General features: G+C 38.1%; 2 protein-coding genes across 2 annotated transcripts; both read right to left on the reverse strand.

Annotated features, from left to right (window-relative positions):
- Window positions 1-226: 226 nt before the first annotated feature.
- On the reverse strand, window positions 227-5,244 carry tlr9 (toll-like receptor 9). Its single transcript, XM_012876468.3, has 3 exons — window positions 5,190-5,244; window positions 1,991-4,960; window positions 227-1,904 (listed from the first exon to the last, which is right to left on the reverse strand). The coding sequence occupies exons 1-3, from the start codon at window positions 5,190-5,192 to the stop codon at window positions 1,698-1,700; spliced, it is 3,180 nt and encodes a 1,059-aa protein (XP_012731922.2). The 5' UTR covers window positions 5,193-5,244; the 3' UTR covers window positions 227-1,697.
- Window positions 5,245-8,393: 3,149 nt separating this feature from the next.
- apeh (acylaminoacyl-peptide hydrolase) lies at window positions 8,394-19,516 on the reverse strand. The gene is made up of 23 exons (XM_012876491.3): window positions 19,407-19,516; window positions 18,834-18,963; window positions 18,617-18,743; window positions 18,435-18,522; window positions 17,277-17,352; window positions 17,103-17,194; window positions 16,513-16,587; window positions 16,287-16,424; window positions 16,091-16,182; window positions 15,916-15,956; window positions 15,011-15,132; window positions 14,762-14,822; window positions 14,564-14,661; window positions 14,440-14,491; window positions 14,216-14,304; window positions 13,901-14,039; window positions 12,873-12,956; window positions 12,362-12,442; window positions 11,025-11,113; window positions 10,021-10,211; window positions 9,754-9,856; window positions 9,559-9,665; window positions 8,394-8,980 (listed from the first exon to the last, which is right to left on the reverse strand). The coding sequence occupies exons 1-23, from the start codon at window positions 19,482-19,484 to the stop codon at window positions 8,875-8,877; spliced, it is 2,259 nt and encodes a 752-aa protein (XP_012731945.3). The 5' UTR covers window positions 19,485-19,516; the 3' UTR covers window positions 8,394-8,874.
- Between the last annotated feature and the right edge of the window lie 243 nt (window positions 19,517-19,759).

The raw sequence follows: 19,759 nt of genomic DNA on the forward strand, positions 1-19,759 counted from the left end.
ACCCAAGTCATCAAAAACATAGCTTCTAAATATATTCCTTTTAACTCTGATTGTGGTATTTAAAGCTGTCGTCAATCTCTGTTACAAGGAATATTCAGGCTTTTCATTTCCCCATACCAGAGAGAAGTGAAACTTGAGTGTGTTGGGGGTGTTTTGCCTGTACACCACAAAACTGTACTAAATTGTAATGTTTATGAAATTCAGGAAAGTAATGTAAAGTTATGTGTACAGTATAATAACTGAACTTTAATTACATCCACAGCACTTGTTCTTCAACCCATGTTCAGTAAGATTAGATATAAATCAATGAAAGTAATAAAAACCAGAAACCATAAGATTGGAATTTTTAGTGAATCAGAATAGCTTTAAACATTTAACATTACAGCAGAGATACAGACTTGTTACTACAAACAAAGCTTAGATGTCTTAAATAAAACTGAGGTATAGGGTGATAAACATGTCTATTTATTTGTGTAGGTTTATAATTCTATGATTTACCTAAACTACGCAATCACACCTGTGTTCAGCCTTCCATGACAACTCAAAACCGTTACAAGGAATAAACCGTTTTTCTGTGCAGCTGAGCTGAGTTCCAAAACCTTAAATACATACAAGTAAAATAAACAAAACAACATTAATGAAACGGTCAGTTTGTCAAAAATGAAGTCAGATAGAAATGTATGAATTCTACAATACTGTGCTGTGAAAAAGTATTTGCTCCTTTACAAAATTATTTGATTATTACTATTGTTGTCACACTTCACCAAATCACATTATTATATCCAACAAAACAAATCTTAGTGAATAAAAAAGCCAATTTTGAAATTGAGATTTAATTTAATGAGTGCAAAAAAATTAAAACAGATCTGATCATTTACCAAAAACATCTTTATTCTATTATATGACTTTGGAAAAAGATTCTGTGGTCTGACCAAAAAAAATTAAAAAAATTGGAAAAAATATACAGTATTCTAGAAAAAGAATATTACATTATAAAACATGTCACACATGATAGATGTGGTGTGATGGAGCTGCTTTGCCTTTTTCAAGACCTGGAGGACATAATTGATGAAACCATAAACTCTGCTCTCTAAGAGAAAATCCTGAAGGAATATGTTTCAAGCAAACTAAGGCTAGTTGGCGGAACAATAATGTTTAGTACACCAGAAAGCCCACCTCTAGATTGCTTATTAAAATAAAATGAAAAAAAAAAAATAATAATAATAATAAACTTAATGAAGGCTTTGGAGTGGCCCAGTCAAAGTCTGGACATACATCCAATTGACACATTGTGGGATGACCTTAAATAAGGAATTCATTCTTGAAACCTCTAATGTGGCAAAATCAAACAATTCTACAAAAGACATTGGATACAATTCCATCTACAGAGATTTAAAAAGTCATTATACGTTATTTCAAATGCTTGACCCCAGTCGTTGCTGAATAGGCTGACACAACCAGATTTTAGGTTTAGGGGAAAATATTTTTTTCATTTAGTAACAGGTTTGTCTTCATCACCTTCTTCATCAATAACTGAACTTTTTTTTATTATTCATTTACCCATAGTATCTTTGTTTGATATTAAAATTAGTTTAATGATCTGAAACATTTGTGTGACTAAAAAGCTAAAACAGAGAAAATCCCGAAGGGGGCAAATTTTATTTTCCAGGACATTAACTCTTTTAGTTAACCAACGGTCATATAAAACTTTCACTCATGTTAGTGTCATAAAATTTAAGGTTATCTGATGACAGTGCCATTCTCATCTGGTTCCAAAAAAGGGGTTGAGCTTTTGGGTTTCTTGGCCAGGTCAGCACAGACTTCCTGCACAGTCTCTTTCTCAGTTGAAGGTATTTCAGTTTCGGAAACATTTCGTCCAAAAGAACAAGAACAGCTGCATCAACCTTAAATAGAAAGTTTCAGAGATAATTTAGGGTTATGGAAAGATGACAACATCCTTGAACAATCAAAAAATAATTTAAAAAAATACCTTCTCGTCGAGAAGCCTCTGCTGAACCATGAAGAAAGCCTGTCGGATCACACCGTTGACCATCTCGGTTCCATTCGAACTCCTGGAGAGTACAAACACTGTCTTCACGCTGCTGTGAACAGCGCTGTGTAGATTATCGATACATGAAAGCCCAGGTATCCAGTCCCTCTCTTCCAAGCAGAGAGAAAATCTTCTGTGGCCAGAGTCTTCCAAATTAACAGTCAGCTCATTATAAACCCAGTCCCTCACAGCAGGATTTCTGGTGTCAAACACCACAAAAGCATCATAGTGATGATCCGAATCAACACCATGCAGCTGGGAGTAGCCTTTCAGTCCTGCCCACAGTACCTGCAAGAGGTACCACACATCCCACCCATAGAGATGCTTCAGCAGAGGAAGAACGGTAAATGTCACAGCTAAGAAGGAAGAGATGAGGAAGGCTAAGCTGCCATATATGTCCTGGCAGGAATGTTGGTCTATGGACAGAAGAATCACACCTTGTTGAGACTCTGGGTATTCACAGCGCACTCGTGTTGTCAGATAAGGAATGTTTACTGGGGTAGTCCGCAAGTACACAGCAAACCATGAAGTGTTACAGTCACATTTAAAGGGGTTCTCATGCAGGGTGAGTTTCTGAAGGGCACTGCCATTTCGAAAGGGCGCAGGGAGTTGCTGATGGTTCAATTCTTTGATCTGATTGTGACTGAGGTAGAGATGCTGCAAAGACTTTGCTTTATTAAAGAAACTGTCAGGAATCGAGGTAAGATGATTGTGACTCAGGTCCAGAAAGGAAAAATGGTCTCCAAATTGTATTTCCTGTGGAACCAAATTATTCAGGCTGTTGTGGCTTAGATCCAGGTGACATAAACTGCTCAGAGCTGTAATGTTTTGCCAGGGAAAACTCTTCAGGGAATTGCTGCTGATGCGGAGGCTCTGAAGGCTTGCTGGGAGGTTGGACAGCACTTCTGCTGACACAGACTTTAGGTTATTGCTGGAGATGTCCAAGAATTTCAACGTTGTTAGGTTCTGAAAGAAATGGGTGTATTTGTTGAAGTCAGCGTTCCACATGATGTCCAGATGATTACCATTGAAGTAGAGGTACTGCAAGGACCTGCTGATCAGCCTTTGATCTATCCGCATCCCGATCCCATTGTTAGCTAGACTCAGCACTTCCAGGTTAGTCAGATTTTGAAGAAACTCCAAACGGTGGCCCATGCCTCTCATCTTGAAGTGAAAGTCATTGTTACTGACATCCAATACCTTGAGTGTGGATTGAAGTTCACTGAAAGCCTCTTTGTGATAAAGGTCAAGCCTATTGAAGGACATGTTGAGAAAGACTAAATTTGTCATGTTGTTGAACAGCCCACCCCTCAATGTCTGGCTCATGTAGTTGTAAGAAAGGTCTAAACAAACTGCATTTTCCATGCCTAAAAACACTTTTTTATTAAGTATAGAGATTTCATTCTGAGAAAGGTCAAAAGTTAGTTTATGTCTACAATACCTATTTTTAAAGCTCAATAAGGATGTCATGCCACACTCACTGCCTTCCGTTGTTTCTGGCACGTTAGATTGGTCAGATTCCCAAATGTTGCTTCTAGTTGTTGCTTGTCTGTCTGGTATTAAAGGAGGTGTGTCTTGGAAATGACCTGGATATATGTTCTGATTCTGACAGCTGTCTGTTGCCACAGTTCTAGAAAACCCAGAACAGCATGGAAGGAAATTCAACACGTTTTGGGAGAGGTCAATAGCAGTGAGAGAAGGCAGCTGATTCAAAGAAGTCAGATTGCATGAACTAATAAAGTTCATCCTCAGTTCTAGTTTTGTTAGATTTTTGAGTTTAGACAAAACATCAAAACCTTCTTCTGAAATAGTATGAAAAAAATTTCCACTCAGCAAAAGATATTGCAGACCAGATATGTTTCCAATATATGGAGAGAGATCCAGTTTTCGAAAAGTCTTTAGTGGTTCATAGTTATAGATGAGGCTGATCCAAGTGAGGCCTGTCAGCTCTCTAAAAAAGGTGCCATTTTGTATAGAAAATGCCAGGAGATTGTCTGAGATGTCCAGTCCTTTTAAATTCTTCAACGACCGAAAAAGGCCGTCTGGAAATGTCTTTAGAGAATTTCCCCTTAAGCTCAGAAAAGTGATGGAGCTGTTTTCAGAATACAGCGAGTTTGGATGCAACTGGAGTGGGCGATTTTGTGGGCAAGGAAAGCAGGGCCTTGCTGCATGGTCACAGCGCTGACAGTTCCACTCTAAATTCAGATACTCGAGGGCGGTCAGGTTGGCAAACGCTCCTGGTAGGACCTCTGTGATTGTATTCTCTCTTAAATCTAGCGCCTTCAGCGAGCGTGGTAGTTCTTTAGGGACAGCAGTTACATTATCATACCCTAGTGTAAGGTTTTTGAGTTTAGGCAGCTCTTTAAAAACTGTTGCATTTATGTAAAAAGACTGGTTGCAGGGGTTGGCGTAAAAGCAGTTCTTGGAAAGCAACAACGTCTCAAGGTTTGGAGCACTTAAAGGGGCAAATATGTTGAAGATACAATTGTACTGTAAATCAAGAAACAGCAAGTTTTCAGGTAATCGTGGTATAGATGTCAGGCTGTTTCCTGACAGATAGAGATATGTAAGGTTCTTAAGGTCCTTGAAGGCATAGGGCTCAATTTCCATTTTGCACCCTTGCTGCTTAGGGAGTCTTAGCTGACCTGGTTGACAATTGCCTATTATTTTCAGAACGCCAAGATTTGGGACGCCAGCAAAAGCGTGATTCATCACTGCTTGTATCTTAGTCCCACTCAAGTTGACCGACAACACAGATGTAGCCTTAATGAACGGGACGTGCTTGATAGGTCTGTCGGAGCAGTCCACTGTGGTGGAATTCACATCAGCATCGCATGGAAAAAACTTGACATTGATTGTGTTTCCATATAGCAGAAACTGGCTCACGATGAGTAGAATTTTATCCAGGGCCTGAAAAGATTTACCAAATTTCAGTCATCTATGACTCAGGAAATACTGGAGAAGCATGCAGCATAACCTAATGAAGTTTATCAATACATTTAGTGAGCATTGCATTAGAGGAGCATTTAAGTCACTAGAAATTTTTATTTCCTTTCACAAAATTTAAGCAATTCTCTGAAATTGTTTTCTAAAAAAGTAAACACTATATTTCTAAGGGTAGAAAATTAAGGTAACTTACCATATCAGATTTAGAATAGATCTTAAATTAACAGCTCGAGGGAAATTGACCGATCTTTATCCCACTTGAAGAGAACACAGGGTGTGAATGGGCCAAAAGTGTTTGCAGTAAAATGAAACACAATGTATGCAGAAGTGAAAGCATGTGGTCAAAGATGTAGCAGTCTGATGCAAAACATGTGACATCAAACACATGCATGAGGAACATCAACTGGAGATTCAATTGAAGTAACTTAAAAGTAGAAAAAATAAATGTTGTTATTAAAACATGTCTAATATAATACCCCAGATAAATATCAGATTTATTTTTTCAGACGGCTTCATTTAAGAGAAGAACAATGGAGGAAATCCTGCAGTGCTGAGCAAACATGGATGTGTTAACCTTTTGGGGCAACTATGATCACAAAACACCATTTCGAGGGCACCTGGACACCAAATAACTTTAATGTTACACCTTGTACTATTTTGATGCTAACGAGGCCATGCTGACATGCTGTTTGTAGATAGGCCAATTACAACATACAGCTGAAAACAGATAGTTACAACACTAGAAAAAGCACATGGCTCCCCCCCCCCCCCAACCCCCAACATCTGACATTACATAAGACTAATGATTTGTATTGTTGATGTTTTCAGTTGATACAATCTAATGTTTGCTACTGGCCTAACCAACAATGACCTTTTTTATGTTTTCGTGATGTAAAGCCCTTTGAACTACCTTGCTACTGAAATGTGCTAAACAAATAAACTTGATTTGACTTAAACCTTTTTGTTTTAGATAACACTGTATTTAGCCTTTATCAAGTTCACAAGTTTCATGCATTTCTATGTAGTATTTGTTAGAATCACCTTCAAACTGTATGACTTGGGTCTAACTTTTTGGGTATCATTCCACAACTCCTTTCAATAGTTTGCTGGACAATTTTAACATTTCTCCAAAACAAAATGTTGTAAAGTCGATGCTGCTCTCATCTGCTTGCCTTGTCTACCACCACCTTGAAATCATTCAATACACTTTTTAAGAAATAACTAAACCATGTCTGGTTCGAATATCGGGTTCCCAGAGTACGAATCATTACAATGTGATTGTGTTTGTAAACTGCAATCTGTCATTTTCTTTTTTGGTTTTGGAGTTAGAGCTTCTTCCTCTATAAGTGGCCTTTCAGGCCTTTTTAGGGGAGGATCTGTTTCACTGTGGATTGTGACCTTCTTTTTACACCAAAAAAGCCTTCCACTTTGGGATACAGAACCTGACTCCTTGTTTGGAGGACTTAACATGTTATCTTCAAGCTTCTGTACCCAATGATGAACCAGATTTGTGGATGTCAAAAAATGTCATCTTGATATCTTGCCTGATTTCTTCAAGTTTTTCCACCATTTCACCCAAGGTGAAATGGGCCCTTAAAATACACCTGCAGTTATGCCACCCTTCATGAAAAATACTCTTTATTCTGGCTTTTAGCAAAACAAACAAAAAAAAACCCAGTTTTGGCAATCCTAACTGACCTGAAACAGGAAAGTTTTAATCAATTTAAATGTCAGGCAGCGATAGAAAAAGGTTTTGTCTTTTTATGGAATGTATAAACTTCTGGTTTCAACTGTATATGAGCTCTGCGCTTTTGTTGTAGTTCTCTCTACAAGGTAACTTTTTGTCCAGGATGACATGCTGACACGAAACAACACCAGACACGCGATTACAGCTGCGAAAATGTACCACTTCCCCAACTGCTTCTAAATTTTTTTTTATTTATTCTGAACATATTGACATCCATCAGTGCATCAGGATGTCGGGGAGCTACCAGACCCCTTGTGGTGGCTCACAGACACAGTCTGCAAAAAGGATGTATTTGTGCATAAAGAGAGATAGCAAAAATCTTGTTAGCAGTAGAAACCCTACAGACGTGGACAGAAAAAACACAACAGAACTGTAACTGAGTCTCTACTTCCTGTTTACATGCAGTTTGTGGTCGGATTTTTGCGCTCAACATGTGCATGGATGTTACATTCATTTTGGGTTTTCAGTGATTTATTTGAAAAGTTATTTTTCAGGTTGAAATTATTCTAATCCATACATGGTCAGAATTCTAAATACAGGATCAAGAAAGACAAGACTGAAATTATTCGATTGTGACTGATTTAAAAAAATATATATATTTGAATTCAAGTTTATTTCTAGTTGTAGATAAAGTAGACATGTAAAACAGTAATGACTTCGTTCTGTTTAATTATATATTTAGAATCAATAAGATTTTACTATGGCATGTTGAAAATTATTTATAACCATCTCAATCAGTGGAAAAACCTATTTACATCACAGCAATCAAAGGCTTCTTTTGACCAGCTTTTTGCTGGTATTCTGATGATTTATCTTTGGGGATGAGCTCAAAGTCTTTGAGATTGGAAGGGCTTCTTGCCATCATCTCAAGCTTTAGCTCTCTCCTAAAGTTCTGTTGTCATGCCTGGACTAGGGATGGACATCTAAAACACGTTAATACTTTCAGTCAGAAGAAATGTGCTAGTAAAACGAAGATTCCTTTAAACCATTCGACTCTGGAAAATGGGTTAAAATAAATCAATAGAAACCTAAAACTATTGTGACAATCATAACTATGATGCATGTGGCTAAAATAGAATAAAAATAACTAAGCAAACCTTGTTAATTTTTTTGGCTTGTGGCAAGCATTACGCAGACAGATCCTTTTTTTTTTGGGGGGGGATTTTTTTGCGGCTCTAGTGGCTCGCTTTTTCCGAAAGTAGGCTGACAGGAAGGGGGTTGGAAGAGGGGGAGAGACATTCGGCAAAGGACCGCGGGTTGGATTCGAACCCGGGTCGACGACTAAGGCCTCTGTATATGGGTCGCGCCACCTGCTGCACCACATCCGCGCCCCACGCAGACAGATCCTTTACAGTACATTGAGCACCACTCAGGAAGTTGTCGAAATCCTTGCCATTAATAGTAACCTGGGAAGTTTTTTTTCCCAGAAATTAGTTGGTGCTGCAAAACTCTACAGAATAAGGAAAGACTGCAAAAACCATATAGTTATTTGAGTAAGTGTACAGACATCAGTAAGTGTATGTATGTGCACTGGGGTGGATGGTCATGCAATTTCTGTTTTAGTAACAGAAAGCATTATAAGCTTATCTGAAGCCTAAAGTCTCCCAGTTCACCTGTACAAATACGTATTTAAAGACTTGACTCACACAGTCAGCTTTTTACAATCATTTTTATTAAGTGCACAAAATGGTAGAATCAACAAAGGAGATTTAACTCAGAAAATAAAATTACCCGAACAACAGAAAACCTCATTACACATCTTATTCTTTTGTTATTATAGCCACAGTCACAGAAGTTCAAAGAATTAAAAAGCCCTTTTTGTTTTCTGATTTAAATGACAGATAAAAACAAAGTCAGTATTGATAAAAAGTTTCAATCAAATCAAATATGAATTTTATTTAAGTGCTGTATTATAATTTTTTTCCCATCCACTTTTGCAACACACAACAGTAACTATACCCACAGACACATTATGGGTAAAGCTCAGTTAAGCAAAGTGTCTTCTGGCTAGAGCTCAATTATCAAGACTTTGGCTTTGGATTGGACCTTAAAACAGAAACCTCACACACACAAAGTAGTGTCCTTCAGACTTTTTTTTTTGCACATGACAGCTATATTCACTAAATTACCATCACAGACTCAAGTGCTGAGTTATCCACAAAGCGATGTTCATGAAACCATCCGATTCTGCGTCCACCTTAGCGAGAGAGTGGTTGTTTCCAGGGTACCACAGCAACCTGAGCGAACACATGTGGGAGAATTAATCAGAAACAGGATCAGCTTTATTTGTCAGGTATGTGGAAAAATACAAGGAATCTGACTTTGGATCGTGGAATGCTCACAAGGTGCTCACTTACACAATAATACAGTAATAAAATCAAACATGGGCTACAGACATGGGGAGTGGTGACCTAGTGGTTAAAGCAGTGCGCTTGCGCTCTGAGGAGGTTGCAAGTACCCGGTTCGATCCCCACAGACTGCACTCTGGGCCCCTGATTGCTCCCCAGGCGCCACACAATGGCAGCCCACTGCTCCCCAACAGGATGGGTTAAGATGCAGAAGTGAATTTCTCCATTGTGAAATCAATAAGTTCAATTATTTTTTATTATTTTTTTACAATAGAGAAAATTGATCTATCTATCTATCTATCTATCTATCTATCTATCTATCTATCTATCTATCTATACAGAAATACTGAGACAATAGTGCAATGAGCAGAGCACAAAGGATACAGGAATAAATTATTACTATTATCAATGGAAAAAACTGCAAAACAGAGCAAAGTTAAAATAAAAAAAATCCGGTGTATGCTTACCGAACTGGTATATTCTTTGCTTTCAAAGCTTTGTAGTATTCAATTCCTTGTTTGTTAGGGACACGCTTGTCATCTTCCCCTAAAGTAAGCAGCACTGGAGTCTGAACCTTAATGAGACATTAATATGCATTCAATTACTACAACAACAACAGCAAAAACAAAAAAGTTACGCAGCTGAGCTTTATACAGATATACCTGAGGGACGTATTTAATGGGCGACTTGTTTAACATCTGTTCCCAAACAGCAGGATCAGGTAGACAATCGGGACTGTAATCGTATCCAGCCTCAACCATGCACCTGCAAAAAATTTTTAATGATAAATAAATAAACATTTCATTTAAGTCTCAGTAAACCAATTATAAATCCCCCCGCTGTTGTTTTAACTGCGTGCATGTAACACTTTCACCACAGGAACCATCAAACATGGGCAAGAGTGCGGGGATGTTTACAACGAGACCTACCAGTCTGGGATATCCGTGCTGCCAATCATGGAGGCCAAATTGATGACAGGATTGCGAGCCACACAGGCCTTGTAGAAGCCTGGGTACTGGCCAATTAGATGACAGGCTAGAAACCCCCCATGGGAGCCCCCAAGGACGGCCACTTTCTGCTTGTCAAACTCATTGCTTTGCAGAACACTTTCAACAGCAAACTGGTGGGGGTAAAACACAAACGACACACCATGAAAAACAAAATCTGCAAAATTGTAAAAGGGAGAAAGAAGCAAAGACATCTGAAACGAGCACTGTTGCTATGAGCATTGATGTTGCACTTGAGCCACGTATAGAAATCAGTAGAGTGTAAAGGAGCAGAGGAGATTTGTTTTAAACAGGAGGTACAGACACGTTAAAGGCTCATTCCTGTTTGCTTAAAAAAAAACAAAAAAATCACCAGCAACAGATTTTTAGAAATGTGGTCGAACATCCTTTGTAAAGCTAATTAGGGTCCATTTTCAAACAACATGATGGGTGGATTTTGAGGAGCATTGGGTCTTTGTATCGTAGGAATTCTCTCCTGCAAAGAGCCATGTGTGTTTTCTGGAATAATTGCTGATGCATGTCAAATATTGTGCAGACACGCTTGGATGTGTGCCTGTTCCACAGATCTATGCGTGCACAGTGCCTTGCAAAAAGTATGAATTTCTCCTGAACTTTTCACACTTTTTAAATCATGCAACAACTGTATACTTCAATGTATTTTACAGGATTTTTTTTGTAAAAGACCAAAACTAAGTGATGTAGAGCAACCCCGGGATTCCCCTGAATGTGGAAGTGGTGCGGGAGTGCCATGCTTTTTGGAACCCTATTCCGTGTATTTTGGAGAAAAAGCTTATTTATTTTGAAAATGGACAAAGGAAAAATGAGCTAGCTCACCGTACACTTTAGTCGCAGGCTTGATTTATTTTAATGTGTTCATGAAAACTGAATAGTCCAAGTAGGTCAAATGGTGTTGGCTGTGTACTCACCTGAACATCTTTAACATCCTGGGACCCCACGTTGCCCGGTAGTGAGAGGATGTTGTCCTGGCCGTACCCAAGAGAGCCACGATAGTTCACTAAAAACATTAACGCATATTCAGAAGCATTTACAAGAAATAAACCCTTTACGCTGAACAGTGACCACTTTCAGAAGCGTAACCAAAATGTTTTCTTTTGTTTCTGGCTTATGCTTTCTTATTTTAAGAAGAGACTAAGAGCCTCAGAGATTAAGATTTGGTCTTGATTTGCTCTTGAAAGAAACAAGAAATGTAATTCAAAATATTCAACTAAAAGTAGCAACTGTGTTAAAAACTTTGAGAAAACATTCTACAAGCAACACATACATCCTTAGACCACAAATATATACAACAAATAATAAATTATAAAATCATTCCAACAGGTATATGGAAAATGAATCTAGATGAATCCAAGCACAAAGAAATGAAAGAAAACCTGTTCTGACTGCTTGATACGTACTACAGATACCACAGAGATCTCTCTCTGTGGTATCTGTGGTATCTCTGTGATGGGAAACTATTACAGGAAAGTTTTTTTTTTTTTTTTTTTTTTTGCAAACAGGTCCTTGGGTTTATGTGCTCCAAAAATGCAAACGTTACATCCACTTTCCAAGGAGACAGTTGTTGATTTAAGAAGAATGTTTCCCCATACATGACATTTACCATTCCCTATACCAATTCAAGCATCAAGATAGAAACCAACCGACAAAAGCATTCCTTCTTCTGCAAAGAACTTATTAGATTCCCTTAAAAGGCTATTTAGCTTCAGCCTAAAGTGAAAACACAATCTATTTATAAACTAATTGCTCATTGGTAGGAAATGACATGGACCATGTGAAGGTATGTTGTAGAAGCGTTTAAAGAAAGGATACATAAAAACAGTGCACTTGTTGTTTAACGAGATATTTACAGTGCAGTGGAAAAACCCACAACAGAAAGGTGTTGCCGCCAAAGTTCAGATGAAGAAAACTAATTTATGTTCTATAACATAAAAGGATAAAGAAAGTGCTAAATATGTGTAGTAAAGCAGAGTACAACTGAGTGACAGATCCATGAATGCATTGTTGTTCAGCACTTACCGACTGAAGCACATCTCCAAATGAAAAAGAAATCTAACAAATCATGACTCTTCCGACAAGGATTAAAAATGCACGCATCAGAGGCCACAGATCAGTTTATGTAAATAAAGTTCAAAATATTAAATCAGACAAACTCCATGGCCTGAGTGCAATGTTTCAAGCTTTATACTTTCATTTGTTTCGACAAGCATAAGATGAAGCTGCACTTGAGATGTTCAACTGAACTCACCCAGTAACAGAGCAAAGCCCATCCTGCAGAGCACGGAGACGGACAGAAGCCATTCGGCTACAAGCACAGAGTGAGGACCGCCTAATGGGAGCAAACAGATTACCAGTCAAATGGACCTGACCGGACCAATTAGGAACTGGAGCCCAAAGCAACAGGAACACATTTCAAATATTGTTAACATATCATTAGACTGATGGAGCTGTAGGCTCCGTTACATTTACCAGTCTTGCTTTCAGTATAATGAGGTAACATTTTGCCGCAAAGAGCAGCATTGTCATAGCAACAACTGTCTGCTATGTCAATCTGATCAGTAGAAGCTCTTGACTGAAGAGATCCTAAAAATAAATCCAGTAGGGATTAATAACCTAGGCTTTATTACTTCATAATGTAAGCTCTTTCGGAAGAGGGCATAATTTTTATGTATATTCACATAGCTATCTCTAGCTGTCTATCTATCTTTCTTTCTTTCTTTATGTATAAATCAAGTAAAACCTGAATGCGAGTTACAAACCATGAGGGAGAACAATCAGAGGTAGTTTCACTCCATCCTTTATTCCTTTTGGTTTAATCAACACAGCTTCAAAGTCAAGGCCCGCTGTAATACAGTAAAATATGTTAGCATTGTGAATATTGTTATTATTAGTACTAGTAACAGTGATTAGAAACATTTTCAAATGATTGTGCTACTACTGTATCATTGACAGTTGGTCTGTAACAGAAAACTGATATACTAACTGATATTTCATTACAATAGTGGAGTAAGTTTCAAACATTATAATATTAATTAGGTATAAGTTCTATTTATCACTCATTTCAGAAGGAGCATTTCAGAATCCAAACTGCACCCATACTCTTGTCTTAAGAAGACAAGATCCTACAATTTTTCCAAAATATTTATTTTTTATTATTATTATTATTATTAATAAAACACAAAATTGTTTTTGCTTTTTTAAAGTAGAACATGAATCTCCCCAAATTAGACAAAACTAAAAAAAAGGAGTAAATTATCCTAAAAATCTGAGATTTTTATATCTATATATCTATATCTATATCTATATATATATATATATATATATATATATCTATATCTATATCTATATATCTATATCTATATCTATATCTTATATATATATATATATATATATATATATATATATATATATATATATATATATATAGATATATATATATTATATATATATATATATATATATATATATATATATATATATATATATATATATATATATATATATAGTTATTTCTCCACCAATATGTATGATGTATTTCCGTGAAAACTGAAAACTGAGTGGCACCACAACACTGCCTGATATGCTTTAAGGACAGTTGCTTGTTAAATCAGAAATATTAATATAAAAAATCATTGTTTTTTTGTTGAAGGATGAGGTTTAATAACTGAACCAGAGAGAGCAAAATACATTTTTGTTTTATTATTTATTTTTTAGTGAAACATAAACCTATGGAGTTAAAATTCTTAAACTACATATCCTGTATGAATATTACTAAGAATGATCTCACGGTATTGGCTGTTGTCTTGATCTGCTGGAGGAGTGAAAGTCTTTATCTGCCAGTCAATTTCTGGTAAAGCCTGAGACTCTTCCAAAGTAATCCAGACCACTTCCTCCTGGGAATCCTTTCCTGGAAGAAAGCCCACCCTCTAAAAAACAAGAATGCAAAGGGCCATAAGAGACAGAAAAATCTCCTGCATTACATGACATTTGTTTAACCTGTATATGAGAACTCCAAATTCACCCAAAAGGGCTTTTGTGTGCATTTATTTTAAACCCAACAAACTAAAGAAATGCATTTTCTTAGCAAAACCACCAATCATACCAGACTTGGAGGGCAGTTAGGAGAAGAGCAGCTGACCACCATCAGATCTCGCTCAATGTTCAGCAGACACCAGTTACCGATTTCAGACTCTGCAACCAAACGTAGACATAAATAGATAACATTGAAAACTAGCGACGGTGATCGACACACAGCACTAAATGGGCCTGAACCCGTCAACGGCCAATCAAATCCATTTATAAAGCAATATGTAGTAAGAGACTAACTTGCTGTCAGAGAAGTGATGCTTCCTGTGCTCGTGTCCACCACCAAGAGATCCTGCAACACAACAGAACAAGAACGTTTTTTTAATCAGGTCAGAACATGACTGCAAATAAAAACTACACGTACCTTTCGGCTGCGCTGAGGACAAGCCACAACAACGCGCTGACTATCAGCAGACCAGCACTGTGGCGACAACTGACTGCTGTAGATGCCAGTGAAGCCATCTGTCAAGTCACGCCAACAGATACATTTTTAATGCAATCGCTACAGAGATTTATATAGAGTGAGGCGTGTGTGTTCATGTTACATTAGAGCACTCTTTACCCTCTCTTGGTCGCCCAATGACATCTACAACCACAGAGGTCTTCTTAGTGTACCAGTCGTACTGCAAATAAAAAAAGCAATTAAAAACGTAAATAAAAATAAGACGAAAACAGTGAAGCTCATTAAGACACGTATTCCCAAATGGAATAAATATACTAAATTTATTCCAGCTGAAAAAATGGAAAATAAACCTGTATGAATGCTGACAAAAAAAAAGAAAAAAAAAAAAAAGGCTTCATCCTGTCATACCATACAGAGCTTGTTGCACTGCATGTGCGGTCCGTATACAGAACATTCCAGATAGACAATTCGACACTGATCGGGGCTCAGCCTCGGAGAATACACTGCGCTGGCGTCTGAGGAAAGCTGTTCTGTTGGAGACAATGAATGCACACGCACGTCAACAGCAGCATGCAACTACGTCAATGCTAAATTGAACTAGGATGACAGAGAGAATGCTTTCCATGAGGGAGTATTCGCAATGTAAATATTAGCACAGTCGTGTCATGTTAGAATCCATGTACAGTTGGACACTATACTAGAGATGAGATGCCACGATTAGGCTAATCCTTGCTGGCAAAAGATTTTCAGGTTTCTGAGTGGTATATGATCAGCTGATCTAAATGTATTTCTTTTAAGGAGAACAACATGTAAAATGGGTAAAAATGTGCTGCAGGTGTTTTGATAAATATAGTACAACAGAAAATTAAGGAATTACAAGATTATTCCCATTTATGCATCAAAGCATATATCCCAAAGGGAATCAACGATTTAACGGTGCTGCATTTGTAGACCTACTGTATAAATGGTGGGATTTCTTAGCTTTAATGAATGAAAAATAGATTTAGATTTCTTTATATTTGACCTACTGTTCACTAACCAGAGCATCAGACGATTTCAATCTCTGGCCAATTCAGTGGTGCATATCAATATGAAACTGTTTTGATCTTGATAATTGACTTAAGCTTAAAAACAAAACAAACAAACAAAAAAAAAAAAACAACTGAAATGCACATAAGAGGTTTTTCCTATAGCCAATGGGAAGTCATAATTTGTGTGAAACACAAATCAGGAACTGAGGCTTTTCAGTGACATCACAACTTATGTTAACCGTCTTTTTCCGAATAAAAATGTTAAAAGCCATTCGTGCTTACCACATTTCCCGCCCGTCAAGTCCACATAAAACAACGATGACCTGAGAGGGAGAACAAAAACATAAATAGCCTGAAACAAAGATTTGTGAGGACTTGGATTTTAACTGAATTTTCATGATTTTTTTATTTTCCACAGTCCAGCTGCCATTTGCTGTAACTTTATTTAGATAAGCACCTCCGATTGGGGCAGTACTTCAGACCTAGTCTGAAAGGTTCATGCCACCAGCCCACGAACACTACTCCAGTGTCGCCTGGAGCCCAAAATGCCTGGAAAGATGAAAACAGGTGACCAAAGTCCAAAGAGATATCACCACACAGGAGGTGGACAAGCATTAAATGCAAAGCTGAGCTTATTGCAGCGCAGATCCAACCTGGCCAGGTGAGATGCTGTCAGGCACTCCTTCCAAAACAGACACATTGTTACCCTCTATGTCCATAACACACAGCACTGGACAGCTCTTGCTGACTAAGGCCTCTCCCCAGTCCTCATAGTAGACAAACTGCTCCCCCTGCAGGATTAAGAGGACACAACAATGTAGCATACAGTGGAATACAACTAGATTAATTCAGCTTTTGACTACAGTCTAGTCCATTTACTTTCACTGAGCCTTTTTTGTCCACCTTCATGGTCTCCTCCTCATCTTCAATGGAAGACAAGTCAGGCACCTCAGTCTATGAAGAGAAAACGAGAAGTGGAGTTGCAGGTCGTTAACTGCTCAATCTGAAATATTTTAGTCCCATCATGAGGAAAACATGCTTTGCTGCTCCCTCGGTCACATTACAAAATAAGCCCTTGAGGAATGTTTGTTTTAAAAGACTGGAAAATAGTTCAGGTTCATTCATTGTGAAATTGCGTAAAGACTGAACCGGTTTGCCATGTTTTTTTTCTGATAGGGAGGTAGTGTTGCTCTTAACGGCATGAAACAACTTCTGACAGTCTCAATCTGGCTGGTGAGTGCACGTTAAGTGTGCATTACTTGCTGACTTGTTAGGGACATTCAACCTTTCTTTGAAGTAATAGAAAACTTGAGACAACATTGTTACGGTATATTATGCTGCCAATTTTGAACAACAATGCATAACAAAGAAGCTGCTGCCTGATGTTTCAGGTTTACGGTGTCTAGCACTGTAGAAGCTCTTTATTGTTTTAATTTGTTTTAATACCATCTTTTCTTTCTATAACTCACCTCGAAGAAAGATTTAGCCTCAGGCCTCTTTTTCTCCGCAACATACAAGAGGTGGGTTTCAGAGTGGGACCAAACCAAGCTGCCAAACTGCTCTGGGGGTGCACAAAAATGTCTGGTGTTACGACAAAAGGTCGAACAATGATGGTTAAATGCACTTTCTTGAAGATGATTTACCATCCTCATAGACTTTGCCATGTTTCTTTAGGGCTGTCAGGTTGATGCTCTTCACCTTGATGTTTTTACTCCATATCTAAAAAGGTAACATAAACATTTAGCCAATTTCAAAATCTGAAAGAAATGCATAGTAAAAGTAAACAATGCGTAAAGAAATCAGATACTACTCCTGTGTAATATAAATCAAATAAACATCAATCTGAGGATGTGTTCTGAAGACTTTTTTCCTCCAGTGTTTTTGCTTTAATTAGTTGTGTTTTTTTGGAGTTTACTGTAGATCACTATCAGCCGTGACAGTGGCTAAATCAGTCATGAAGAAACAGCTAATCTAATCTAAAGTTAGTTCTAAAGCAACAGAGAATGAACTTATCAGAAAGTCCAAAATAAAAATAAAACCAGAGTATGTATTGCTGCTAGGGTGACTGTAATGTAAAATAGCCCATCCTGTTTCAGTAGAAAAGTTATCCGTCTAAAGCAGGGGTCTTCAACGCCAGACCTTTACGTCCGGTGTCCTGCAGCTTTTAGATGTGTCCCTGTTCCAACAAACCTGAGTCAAATGGCTGAATCAGCTTCTCAGTCTGAAGTCCAGTTCTGCTGATGACCTGATTATTTGAGTCAGGTGGGTTGAAGCAGAAACAGATAAAAGCTGCAGGACGCCGGACCTCGAGGACTGCAGTTGAAGACCCCTGGTCTAACGCATGGTGTTTCATCTTCCCCTACTTTTATGCAGTGTTAGGTGCACATATAAGATGTCCTAAGCAGCTGCCAGTGAGCTAATTTGTACTTTACTATGGCACTATTATAGAAAAAATATTTAGTGACTGTGCACTGATATTGATCTTGGTAAAGTATAACATTAATGTGCATATCCTCCTTTTCATACATCATACTTCATCTACTAAGCAACGTAGCATAAGTCATCAAAAGTTTTGGAGCAAATAAAATGCAACTCTGGTGAATCTCAACCACAGAGCTGACAGCCCTCTGAGTGTGTTTGCTTACATGTGTTTGTTTGCATGTAAACTGAGATCAAATAATTTGGGGTGGAATTTAATGCGAAATGTTAAAGGCAGTGTTTAGCGAGGACTGATTTTATCCAAATCGCCCATTATGCATTGTAATAATACCACTTCTGAACGGGATCAGATAGCCACACACCTCCAGAAACTGCTTCTCCTCTCCCTTCACTGAGCATTCTCTAACAACTGCCTTCATTTCACCAGAGGGAGAGTCCTTACTTAGAACTCTGAGTGGGAAACAAAGCAGGTTGTTTAGTTTTCTTGGATTTTGACTTAAATTAAACAATATAGTTACTCAACATAAAACTGCATTTTACATACTCTCCTTTGATTTCTGTACAGTTTCCAGAAGCACCAGTGTAGACCACCGACTTGTCATCATGGAATACAATGTATTGTCTGCAAAATCTGACGCTCTCCTTCCTCTCCAGGTCCCGCTGGCTCCACTCTACACACAAAAGTAATCATAAATAGTGTGAGTGAAATGATCAGATAGAAACGGAATTTTTTTTTTAGGTGTGACATATATTAGATGTACCTGTGTATATGTTGCTGTATTTGCCTCCATACTGAGAGGTGATAACAGGTCCCACGTCTGCTCTGCTTAAAGAGGGAAAGAGGCTGAGCTCCCTGTAGAGTTTGGCAATTTCCTCCGCGTTGGTCATCACCTGACAGCCCAAAGAAGAACAACTGCGCCTTAGTGAAACCAAGTGTTTTACTGCACACAATGCCCTATTCATTTCCTAGCTGTGGTAGCTAGCCATCCATGAAAAGTTTAAGTTTAATACAATTTTAAGAACAAAAAAAAGGTCAAAGTCAATGTATAAGTAGTATTTTCCCGAGTTGTTGGTCAAAACAATAGCTCTGCATTAAAGTAAGCAAGTAGGGATCCTTCCAAGAAAGATTTAGGAGTTCGATCCGTATAGCAAGGAACTTCCTGCTATGGCAGCAAACTACGGAACCTGCGTCTGTCCGCTAGCTTGACTTAAAGCAATATCGAAAATCTGACAAGGCAATTCACAACGCTCTAATGTTAAACGTGTACAGCTTTTGTCATGCACGTTTAATAAACATTTAGGATCGCTGCTCGTTTAGTAACATTCAATCATACCTGTGACTCCATGGCAGGAACGGTACAGGTTGCTAAAAACAATCCAACTGACTCCACAATGGAGCGAGCCCTACTCATAGAATTCGAGGGATAGACGTCCCCACCTCCTCCATATTGGGAGGGGCATGTTTTGGTGCTTTTAAGCCGCGAAGGGTGTTCGGAATCGGATGCAAAGTTGCGGGGTCAAGCTTTATGCGACTATCTGATGTGATACTGAGGCATAAATAAATATATGTTACTCAATATTTATTGACAATAACATAACCTCTGATCAATGTATCCCATTTCGTAAGCAAAAAACGAACTACGGGGAATTTGCCACTCGCAATACGGCGGAAACGCTCACGTATCAT

Source organism: Fundulus heteroclitus, chromosome 1 (genome assembly GCF_011125445.2).
Source record: "Fundulus heteroclitus isolate FHET01 chromosome 1, MU-UCD_Fhet_4.1, whole genome shotgun sequence".
NCBI lineage: Eukaryota > Metazoa > Chordata > Actinopteri > Cyprinodontiformes > Fundulidae > Fundulus > Fundulus heteroclitus.